The sequence below is a fragment of the Monopterus albus genome, unplaced genomic scaffold, assembly GCF_001952655.1.
Source record: "Monopterus albus unplaced genomic scaffold, M_albus_1.0 scaffold156.1, whole genome shotgun sequence".
NCBI lineage: Eukaryota > Metazoa > Chordata > Actinopteri > Synbranchiformes > Synbranchidae > Monopterus > Monopterus albus.
The window spans coordinates 725,705-737,940 of record NW_018128036.1 but is presented as its reverse complement, the minus strand read 5'-3'; the positions used below and the strand labels follow the sequence as shown (position 1 = coordinate 737,940).

Below are 12,236 nucleotides of genomic sequence, written 5' to 3'. Positions count from 1 at the left end.
TCGACCTGCAAGTCATTCCATTCAAGTGAGGATTAAGAAACGAGGAACAACCAAATAAGGGAATTGAGATTTACCATATGACTTTGTCTTCACTACACTGTCTAATGTACAGTAAAAAGCAGATTTTGTGTGAAAATGATTTGTGTCTGCAATTCTGGACTGTCTCTCCCTTTCTACTTGCGCATGTATAATTGGTTGGGCTTCCTTGCTCAAGAGCCAGTGGTTCAAGCAGGGAAGGACATCAGGAAATGGCACACACCTGAGTAAACTGGGCTTCAGCCTATTTAAACGGCTTCATCTATAAGGTCTTCCATTTTGAGTCATATTTGCAGCCATACTATTCAACATGCTGCTCTGATTACTGATTAACATTTTTTTACTAATTACCTTTTTTGACACTGAGCCAGTCTGTGACACCTCTCTGCAACGCCTGATCCTTAAAATATGGACAAATCTCTTCTACTTCATTTTCTTTTATAATGAGTGAGAAGGACATCTCACTCAGATTAGATGACAAATTTATTATTTTATAGTAACAGTAGTGGTTGAAGAAGTACTTGTTTAACTCAGAGTAGCAATATCATACTGTAAAAGTCCTCTGTTTTCTGGATGGAGCAGAGGAGTCCAGCAGGCCAAAGGGTGGAGGAGAGGCTCCACAACAGGTGTAAGCCTCGAGAGCATCTAACAATCCTCATACCAAACTTCTGTCAACATGTTACATGTCCCACCAGAGGGATAAGAGTCCAGAACATGGCTCTTCTCCTTTCAAGTAGGATAATAAAGCTTATTTCTGTCCTTTCATTCCCTAAATCAGATGAAGCTGCCATCTTCCTGGAAGAGATCCAAAAATGGTACAGGGAGCTGTGGTGATGACGAGGCCCTGGCTGCCCTGTCAGAACCTATGCTGCAGGATGCACGACGCTGACCAGGACAGTGTTCCACTTGAGCTCTGATAACATCAGTGAGTCTGTGGAAGTAGTGAGAAGCTTTATATCATCCCTATCGTTACAGTGCATACAGTCATTTCTGAACCACAAACTGTGGGTTGGTAAAATCCTTCTACGTTGCTTTAGCTGGCATGAAGCTGCTGACTCAGGACTTGTTGTCGGAGATGTGAAGGAACATAAAGTGATGTCCTACTCACTGAGACATGCGGTTAAAGTTACAAAATTATTATCATTAATGTTGCACACTAACCTTTTAGCACATCTAGAGTATGCCGCCACTGTACAGTGTGTCACTGCACATAATGAGAAACACTGTCTGAGAATGTGACAAACATGTTTGAATCTTGAAATAGCAATGTACCTGCAGGTGATGAATATGACTGAATGAAAAATGTTAACCAGAGGTCATTCCACAGCTGTGAGGCTGCAGTGCTAAAATTATTATTTTTTAATTAATAATTATTACATTGTCATTGTTTAGCAAATGCGTTGTTTTTGCCATTGCCTGTGTTTCTCCTGCACACAGTAAAACACTGAGGAGATGTTTTAAAATTCTGACATCCAGTCCAAATGGCCTGGACACAGCACTGCTCACCGTGACAGACAGGTTTGAGGGAGTTTTATGGCTGGTATGACTCAGTGTCCTCAATACTACAAATGTGCTGTACTGTATACTGCAGGTGTTTATGTTCTACTCCTGTGTAACAGTATGTGATTTCATTCAGTGCAAAGCCCTCTGTGGAAGTTCTCCCCTCCTCTATCAACAGCATCTCAGACCCATGTCAGAAAATATTCACACAGTATATCTGGAGTTTGACCAGCTCCACAATCACTATTCAGCTCACCGAGGACATCTGGAATATTGGTGTCGCTCTCTGCAGCACATCCTCTCTTAAGTCTCATAGTTTTTTTTTCAAGAACTTACAGTCACTTATTTTTAGCCAGCATTGGTCTGCCCACCACTTTGGTCCAGACTGAAATATCTCATCAACTACTGGACAGATTGCCAGGACCTTTTGCAGAGGGTGAATAGTGATGGCACTGGTGGCCCTCTGGCCTTTCCTCCAGCACTCTCATGAGGTTGACATCTGTGTTGTGAGTGAAATATTTTGACAACTATTGGATGGATTAGCATGGACTTTAGTATAGATATTCAGTGTCCCCAAAAGATAAATTCTAAAGACTTTGGTTATCCCCTGACTTTTCTTCTACTACCACCAGCACATCAAAGTTTTCACTTATTCAGGGAGATATCTCATCATCGGCAATGTACTGGATTTACTAGCACAAAATTTTGTAAAAATATTAATGGTTCCTTGATGATTTATTCTAAATACTCTGACTATTCCTTTAGCACTACCATAGAGTAAACATCGATCCATCCTTTATCCATACCGCTTATCCTGAATATGGTCACGGGGGCGCTGGAGCCAATCCCAGCTGCCACTGGGCAAGAGGCAGGGTCTATCCTGGACAGGTTGCCAGAATAAACATCTTTGATTTAATTAGAAAAATCTCAGTACCTAATACTGGATGGATGCTGTGAAATTTTAAAAAGACATTCAATGAATGATCCTGTTATATGTAGCCCCATCATCAAGTAAACATGGCAGTGTGACCACTATTGTTTCATGGCACTTTCATTACATATAATATAATCAAAAATTTCATGCACATACTGTATAAGAATTAAATGTCTGTTATTATACTGGTTAGTAGCTGCAGCCAAGTATGTGTTTTTACAAACCTAACTCCTTCATTGTGTGATATTTTCAATATGCCTGAGTACTCAGATCAGTAGGTGAGCTTTATGGGGTTGCCAGATCACAGAGGTTACCTGTGCAGGGTTGCCAGAGTCAGGGATTTGATGTCCTTTTCATGAGGGTAAAGTGCTGAGTTGTGCATTTTCCTCCCCAAAATCAATGGGCTTATCAGATTTCACACACATGAACACACAGACAGATGCACTGTCCTGCTCCTTCACACCTGTATCCCTTGTGTGAATGTGTGCAAGGTAGATAACAAACTTTCACAGTTTTGCATTAAGGTCTCACAATTCAACCATTCTCTCTTACAGTATTCAGCGTGCACAGTTTTATTATTCATTACACACACACACAGACGCAAAGCAGTAGCCAGGTTAGTAATCATTTTAATTGTCACTGAATAATCTATGTAAATGAGGGTTAATTGCAGCCTACTGGAGGCATGTGGGGCAACAACACCTCCTAAAAACAGCTCTGTCAATTAACTTCAATGTTTGTCTTCCTCTTGTGATTCAATTTTCACATTGTTCTCATGTTAATAGATATTATTATGCTAATTAAGAAGAGAGGATGAGGAGGAACAGACCACACTTGATTAGGTTTGTATTTGTGTGTAAACATCTATCATGCATGTAGGTGTGTACGTGTGTGGCAGCAGAGTGAGGTCTCTGACACTAGAGTAACTGTAAACTGTCAAATAAGTGACTAAAAAAATTTTTTTTTTTTCAAAAGATAAAAATCAAAATCAAGTGCCAAAACTAACACTGTTGTATACAAACTGTTTTGTCCCCAAAATAAGGCCCCTATTAACAGACTGTCCCCACAACATGAGTGTTACAAATACATACACACAAACATACTATATATTCAGACGGCCCACCATCCTGTCAATCAGTCCTGCCCTGTGAATCCAGGGAGAAACACTGGGAGTAATTACCCGCTACCTGCCATCAGCACTGTTAGACAAGCCTGGAGACTCCTACGAAAGTGTGTAACCTTAAACAAATGCCAGCAGGGTCCTTCCTCGACGCCTCAGGGTTGTGACCTGTGACCTTGCAACCACTTTCTCTACTGTACACTGTCATATCACTAGTGCGCTAACAAGCTGGCTTGTCTGCATAACCTTTTACCATACAACTGTCCGGCTGCTAAGAGACCTTTACAGTAGCTAACACAACACCTGAAATGTTGAGGGTGTGAAACTGTGACTGCTACCTTCATCCCCCTCTCTGAGCTCCACCTCGTCCTCTCCATGTTTTTGTTTTCCCTTGTTTCCACTGCATTTTTCATTTCTCATTTTGTTTCTGTCACCACAGTTCTCTTTTTATTGCTCAAGACAATTTTTCTAACCTTTATGTAAGCCAACAGAGGCTTGTGCTCTTTTCCAGCTGTTCATCAGTAACTATAAAGCAAATGAGGTTTCCAGAAGCATGCACAACAAATACAGCACAAGGATTCATTCCACTGGCGGATACAACATAAGTAGAAAAGTACATGTTACAGCACATGCAAAATGAAGAACAGGTGTTGTACCATATCATGTAAAAAAGAGGAAAACATATATATATACATTCACATTTGGCTTTAATGTGCAATACAAATTTGCACAATTTAAGCTCTATATTATGCTAGAAAAAAACTAGAACTTTGTAAAACACGTTTGGTATCTGACCACACTGGAAGGTAGAAGTATTTATTGCTGTTCCAGTGTCACACTTGAAGATGTAGCGAAAAGCCGACTGCTGTAGAGAAAGGCAGTCACTTAGGAAAATCACTGCACTTGGTTATAAATACATAAAGTGTTTTGTAAAGGGTAGAAAAGAGGCCTTAAGGAGAAACAGGTGAAAACAGATGAGGAAGCGACAGGATGTAGGGTGGTCGGGGGCATATGTTACTGCCAAATTCAGATTTGTGTCTGTTCACAGCACATTATCTATGCATGCCCAAATAATATATTTGTATCGTTCACAACCCTCTTCTATGTTGTTTGGTGGCACAACTGATTTTGTTTCATTTCCTGGGAGGATAGGTTCAACTTAGACTGTAGGAATGCCAGTGTTGCTGCACAGAACAGAATTGCTGGAGGACTGTATACCTATAATGGAATATACTCAACCAGTAGGTGAGTGGAAATTTAATGCTTTCTTGTATTTTCTTTACCCTAACATTAAGTTCTTATAGCATTTCTGAGTTACTGCAAAACCTTTCTTTACAGTTTCTTCATCTGTGAGAGGGGATCCGTTTTGGGTGTCATCACACCATTCAATGTCTTGTTATCACTTGTCACTGAGACCATAGTTGTGACTCAGTGGGGGCCACCCTACTAGTAGGCTCAGTAGGTCTTTATCATACTAAAAACATCATCTTGCCACAGACAGAGTGTTCTATCCAAAATCTACTTCTGTAAGGTTTAGGTCAGGATTTAGTTGCTCATTACTATGGCCACCAGAGGTCCCTTAATTAAAACATGTACAGTATCAATATGGGCATGAGAGAAACTGATAACAGCCACAGAATAGGGTGACAACATTAAAATGAGCTGGAAAAGGGGTTAAGTGAAGGGAATTATACCTGAATCTTTTCTATGAATGCCAACAGGTGTGTACACATAAAGAGATACAGTATGTACAAAAAGAAAGATACAAAGAAAGCATTTTTTTCATATAGCCAATTTTTAAAAGTTATCTTCCTTTTATTATTGATCAGTGATGCCTGTAAGTTATTTACAATGAAACCAGTAAATCAAAGGGAATAGAAATTTAGACAAAGCACAAGTAAAGTTTCAACACTGGCTTATGTGCACCATATTACAATTCATTGTGGAATAAGCCCTGTTACCCAAGTTGCCATATTGTTAGTTTTCTGCTGTTTATATGGGAGCAATTTCAAGGTCAAATATATATTTCATCATCACCAATAGCGTGGGAAAAAAAAACAGGAAGGGAAGAAAAGACAGCAGGGATGCAAAATAAAAGATGAAAGCACAGCAAGAGAAAAAAGACAGGAATGGGGAAGGTGGGATGGAGAGAGGGGTAAGGCCTCTGTTCTGTCCAATTACATTGTTCTTGTTTTATAAATTGGGACATGGGTGAGAAAAGTTAATGAAAGGCAGAACACACTGTGTGATGGAGATGTGTGTGTGTATGTGCGTGTGTTTAAAATAGGTGAAAGAATGACATTAGCAATTCAGCTCTAACTTTGAGAGATGTAAAACACGTTCAGTTTGAACTTGGCCTCAGAGCAGATGGGCTTGTCAGGGCTTAGGAAAGATGTATCAGAGTGAGGAGGAGGATGGAAGAGGTGGAGACAGACCGAAAGGCAGTAACAAAGGAAAAGAACAAACATCTTTAATCAGCATGACGTATCTGCAAACTGTTCACTATCAACACAGAAGGTTTATACAGAGCATAATGTATATGCAAACTATTCACTGACTGGCATCATGAATTTTAATATCCTCAGTATCCTCGGTAAGTAGGGTCAACAGTTTTTATGGTTCTGGCTGCTATAATACTTGCTTAAGGTTTGCAAAGACTTTCTGAAATAGTGAAAAAGTTAACACTTTCTTGAAGCCAACCCTGTCCCCTCGAAACCACCTTAATGTAGTACTCACTTCATTTTGTACCCTGACTTTTTCTATATGACCACCATCTTTCTTTAACTTCAACCATCCCCGATAAAGGAAAAGCGACTGAAGAGTTACAGAAGTCTCATTTTGAATTGTAGGTTTTCAGTGTCAGTGCAGGCCAATGACACTTCATATTAAGAGGTCAGAAGCAGAAAACACTGGGAAGTATAAATGCAGGAGACAGAGCTGATCCATTACAACCAAGCACACAGAAGGTCAGACATGCTGAAGTCAGCAGATGGAGTTGCATAGGTGGTGTAGAGAGAGTGAGTGATGGCCTGCACTGACACTGAAAACCTCAAATCCAAACTAAGACATCTGTAACAGGTTTTTAATATGTAAGTATATTATTTATTATGTAATATAAAATATCTTCCTAATATAGAACTCACAAATGGGCGGTATTAAATAAAGGAATAAAAAGCCTGTCTAGAGTAAATATATTAAACTATATAAATTGAGAATTAAATTAGGGAATAATTCAGTAACATTAAAACAATGAAAACTAATTCTTCTTGGTTCTTACTTTAATTCTAACTCATTTTCATTGGAGGCAATTTTTATGTATTAGGGTAATCTTTCCCTTTCTCTCTCTCTCTCGCTCTCTCTCTCTCTATATATATGTATATACAGTATATCAACTGTAAATGCAGACACACACATGTGAATGAACTTTTCACTGTGGGATAATCAAATGTACAACTGAATGATTAAAATGAATAATTTGAGCTGCTGTGGGTAAGTCTGAATCACCACCTGCATGTTGTCTGTCTAATGCTTTCTCTTTTGTCTGTTGCTACTGGTTTACAAGAAATGGCCCCTTTCTCTAAAGCACCACCCTCACATTTTTTGTTTTATTATGTGCTTTCTCTCTTTCATTTCTTTTTCATTCCCTCTGCTGCAGCTCTCTTCCTCTTTTGGGCTCTTTGGTTGCTATTGAACTCATTAGTTTCAGTTCTGTCTTGAAAAGGATCAGCAAAGATTATGATTCAAACAGATTACAAAGTGCATACTATGAATGTACAGTGGCAAAGCAGCAAACTGTGTGTACACATGTTTGTGCAGAGCTGGTGTACATGTGTGTTCTCTTGTCGGCTGATAAAAGCAGTAAACTGCTGCAGTATAGGATGTTGATAATATTACGTGCTGAACCTTTTGAAGTCAGTGGCTCAGGCGGGAAGATCAGAATTTCCTCCCAAAGTAACAACCACATCACTTCAGCCTTTCATATTAACTGCAACCACAACACAAAGCCAGAGAACAGACTGCAGGGGTTCCCAACAAAGTTAAAAGTAGATGAAAATAATGCAAACATCCTCAGACAGAGTGGGTGTGATGGTACAGCAAAATTCTCATTTTCTACCATCCAGAATTAGATGAGCTGCTGTATCAGCAGCTCATCTCTCATCTCAGCTCTCTCTCTCTCTCTCTCTCTCTCTTTCTCTCTCTCATTTTTACATAATATTCCTGTTGGTTTGAGCATGGTTAAAATATGCCCTATGTATACTTGGCCTCCCTCCTTTTGGGTACCGGCTGAAGTGTGTCTGTAGCACAGAGTCATTAGAACTGCCATTTACTGAAAGATGGCATTGAATGTTTGCTCAGAACCACACATTGTCTGATACAAGATCTGAATCACAAATTTTGGTTTTGGCTCTGTGTAATGTATGATATTCTTTACATTTTTTCAGGTGTATAATAGACAAACTTCATTTTCTCATCTGAAAAAATGTAACAAATTACTGTACATAAATGTTATGTTGCAGGTATAGCATACTGACAAAGACAGAATAGATTAGTTTAGATTAGATTAATTGTGTATAAATTGTGCTAAAATGCACCGAGTAATGCCGTCTGGCAAAACATCAGCACTACATATATTACTATAAGTTGGCTATTAGCAAGTAGTCTGTCCTGAACCTCACTGGAAAGGGTTAATGGCATGGATCAGCTACTCTCATATTGTTATGTGTGTGTGTACGCACCCACTTTTCCTCTCTTTGCACATGCACTTTCAGCAGACACACACACAAACACACAGTTTCTTAATGTTTTCACGGCTGAGGAGAGATGCAGCTTTTGATGTGATCTACAATAATTATGGCACAGAAAGATAAATCACTTTGCTCATCAATACAAAACACGGACTCCTCACAGCTACACCTCCATTCTGTTCTCCAGATCTGTGAGAGAACTGCCTTGGGTCCTGAACAGACATATCGCTCTTCCATTCTACTCTTTCTCCTCTCTTTCTTTCCTTCCTTTTAGTTTCCTTACTGGTGCTGTCCATGGTGCTTAAACCGCATCTCTGTACATTTGTACTGAGAGTTTTATTTGATTACATAATAGGTAACTGAGGTCTTTTTTAAGATAAAAAAAGAGTTACTATTAATATAAATTTGTGACTATGCAATAAATAAGAGATAACAAGCGTATACATGGATTATGTAAAGTATTGCTGCTGTATTTGAAAATTATAAAGTCGTATCAGCTGCCTGTACTAACAAAACCGTACCAAAAGAACATACACTCTATTAATCTATGGTAACAAATAATATCCACATAAGATGCAGAAACAAATAGTGTGTTGCTAGACAAAACAACACATGTTCTACAAACAAGAAAGAAAACCGGAGATGCTGATAATGGCGACAAAAAATTTAAGTGAGCAGTGGGAGGTTTATTTCTTCTTCTCACTGTACTCCAAAGTGGAAAGTGTTTAACTATTTGGTGTGCCTTGGTAAAGATTCCTTCCTCCACACTATCCCTCCCTCCTTGGGGAAAGCAGAGAAGCTTGTACAAGCAGATTTAGCACTGGTATTGACTTAAGAGGACTTTTTTTCCCCAAGGTGATGACTGGGAAGAAAGAAAAAAAAGAAAGGAGGAGAGACAAAGGCAAGTATGGAAGAAGAGAGTGAACTGAAGTCCAGTACACAGGGATGGAAGAGATGAATGTATTGGGGCGTATGTTGAGCTGTGATCCATGTTGTCTGTTCAAATGTTTTGATAAGAGATGAGCAGACAGCTAAACAGTTCAAAGTAGTACACACACTATTAAGAAGTCACATTCAACTGATACAGGCTGTTCAAAGCTGTTAGCATTAGAAAAATCCATTTGTGAAGCCAACAGAATGAATTTTTGAGTTTTTTTTTCCAGATATCTGTTAATTCTATCTTTTTTTTATTTCAGTTTTCTGTTTTCTCTTTTCTAATGCGTGCAGTGCCACAGTAGTTTCATGCTGACTGTCTAGTACCTGGGTCTGGGTAGGAATGTTGCAAAAAGCTTTGCATAACTGTGGAATCTGCCTCCTCCTCTTTTACACAAAATTTTGCTGATGATGAAATAAAAAGCCAGATTGTCCTGGAGAAAGACGGAAACATATGGAAAACTAATCTGAAACATAAAATCTTACACTTCAAATTCAATCAAGAAGAAAACATGACGTTGCACACAGATGGCAACCTTTCACTGTTAGATTAAAAAGACAGCACTGCAATGGTAAGAGCAGCTTTCGGCTAGACACACATTTCAATCTTAAAGCACTGCTCCACTGCTGGAACATTATTATTTTAATTAGAGTAGACACATCATAATTTTTAAAACATTTAACAACACTTAAAAAAAAAAGCTAAATAGCACAACACTGCATTACGTGATAGGGTCTTCCTGTGTGTGTCATAAGCAATGAAAGCAAATGGATGAAGACACACTACGAGCGACAGCACACTGCTTCCATGAGGGCTCATGGTGTTTGTGTCACCGCATGGACCTGTGTGTGTGTGGACCCCTGCTGGTGCATGCTCTGTGTGTATATGTATGCATGCGTGCATGTGTGTGTGTGTGTGTGTGTGTGTGTGTGTGTTGCCATCAGGCGGGTGGTCAGGGCCACCCTGTAAAGGTGATGTGTGGTGGTTATTTGGAGTCTGGACATGGCAGGTTAGCCCACTGCAACTGGCTCATATTTTATACAGCGGCTCTCTCCAGTCTTATATTTTATATGGCCACAATAACAAACTGTCTGGAGAAAAGGGGGCCGCCTGCCACTGCACATGCTGACAGTAGTAAAAAACCAATACACACACAAACACACTTACAGAGGCATGGTTAAATGTGCTGCATAACAAGTGAAAAGTTCCATGTCGATAGATTACCTTTACAGTAAACAGAGTGAGCACACAGAGCAATAACTAAAGAAACATGGCTCAATTAATAGACACACAGCCATCTGAATGATAGGCATGCAGCCACTCCAGAACATGAGCCAGCAGACATTTGGTTCTATTGTCTAATTCAGTTTTGAGCTGACATCTGTCCCTGTCCTGCTGCCCACTCAATACACACGCACATACATGCACACACAGACACACTCTTACACTGCAGGGGGTGGGGGGCTTGCTCCATGTGTTCATCAATTCAACACCACTGAGAGTGCGGAAGTGTGGTGAGGAGAGACACATGATAACATGATAAAATGAAGTTGTGTTTTGACCAGCAGCGACACAGACACAACTGATACAAGTGGAAGTTTGCAAAAGAAAGAGTCTGTACTTTCATTCAGTCATTCATTTTCTGCCGCTTAGTCCCTGAACGGGGTCGCGGGGGGGCCCGGAGCCAATCCCGGCCAGCAATCGGGCAAAGGTGGGGTACACCCTGGACAGGTCGCCAATCCATCGCAGGGCTAACACATAGATGAACAACCACACACGCACTCCTATGGGCAATTTAGAGACACCAGTCAACCTAAGCTTCATGTCTTTGGACTGTGGGAGGAAGCCGGGGTACCCAGAGAGAACCCATGCAAACACGGGGAGAACATGCAAACACCACACAGAAAGGTCCCGGGTGGGGCCCGTACCTGAAACCTTCTCGCTGTGAGGCAATGGTGCTAACCACCGCACCACTGTGCTAAGTCTGTACTTAAAGATGGAAAAAGTTTAAGATGCATACAAATAAAAGCACAAACAGGATATTTTTTAGAAAGTAAGGCTTGTTGCTGAACACTTTAATGAATGGATGGACATGGATGGAAAAAATAATAAATGGAACTACACAGTGCATAAGTAAAGTGGAAGAACCGCCTGGAAGATGTTGGAAAAAATGGAAGAGCTGTGAGCTCAGAAAGTGTGATGTGTGCTCTCTTACCTGGGGCAGATAGAGGAAGGCAGGGGAGCATTGCAGAGAATGGGGTAACATCCCGGACCCGGACAGCAGCATACAGCCGGAGTTTGCCATAGAGCACAGCATGTGGAGACGGGACACCTTACTCATAGAGACTCAGTTACACCTCTGTTTATTGATGCTCTGCTCTGACTGTCCTCTCACCTCTCAACCTCTCCTGACCACTCTCTCTCTCTGTTTTTACTTCTTGTCCCCTCCCTTTTCTCTTTTTCACTTCTGTCAGCAGCAACGACGAGCAGTCGGACAGTTACTACTTCAGACAAGGGATGCCCACGCAGACACACACATACACACACTACACATCTGCGGCTGCCAACACACACTCAGAGCAGCTGAAGTGCCGGAGAGATCGTGTGTGGGAGTCTAAGGTGTGCAGACAGGCAAAGTGATGCTACTGGTTCTGATCCGCTCTCCTCTGTTTACTTTGAGAAAGAGGTGGAGAAGCCAAGGCACGCGAATGAGTCTGGAGGGAGGAATAGAAAGTGGGAAGGAGGTGTGGAAATAGAGAGGAGTGACGAAGAGGAGGCAGCACAAAGGAGGCTTGGGAGGTCCTTGAGAAAAGAGCACAAGCGATTGGAGAATAGAAGAGGGGCTAGAAGGGCTGAGAGGGAGGGACTGGAGGGGAGACCAGTGGCTCGAAAAGGGAGGAGGAGAAGGAAGAGGAGGGAGGAGGAGGAGGGAAGTCTCTGGGGTATTCCAACATCAAATGGGCAAGC

At 40.8% G+C, this 12,236-nt stretch overlaps 1 protein-coding gene across 7 annotated transcripts in view; it reads right to left on the bottom strand.

The window, feature by feature from the left end:
- LOC109968637 (RNA binding protein fox-1 homolog 3-like) overlaps window positions 1-12,236 on the bottom strand; it is a 644,376-nt gene that overhangs the window by 193,659 nt on the left and 438,481 nt on the right. The window contains exon 1 of one of the 7 annotated variants that reach the window (XM_020615036.1): window positions 11,485-11,996. The exons of the other annotated variants lie outside the window; for them this stretch is intronic. Within the exon in view, the coding sequence (XP_020470692.1) occupies window positions 11,485-11,610 (126 nt within the window). The 5' untranslated portion in view covers window positions 11,611-11,996. Of the gene's footprint in view, window positions 1-11,484; window positions 11,997-12,236 lie in introns of those variants that run through there. 7 annotated transcript variants of the gene reach the window in all.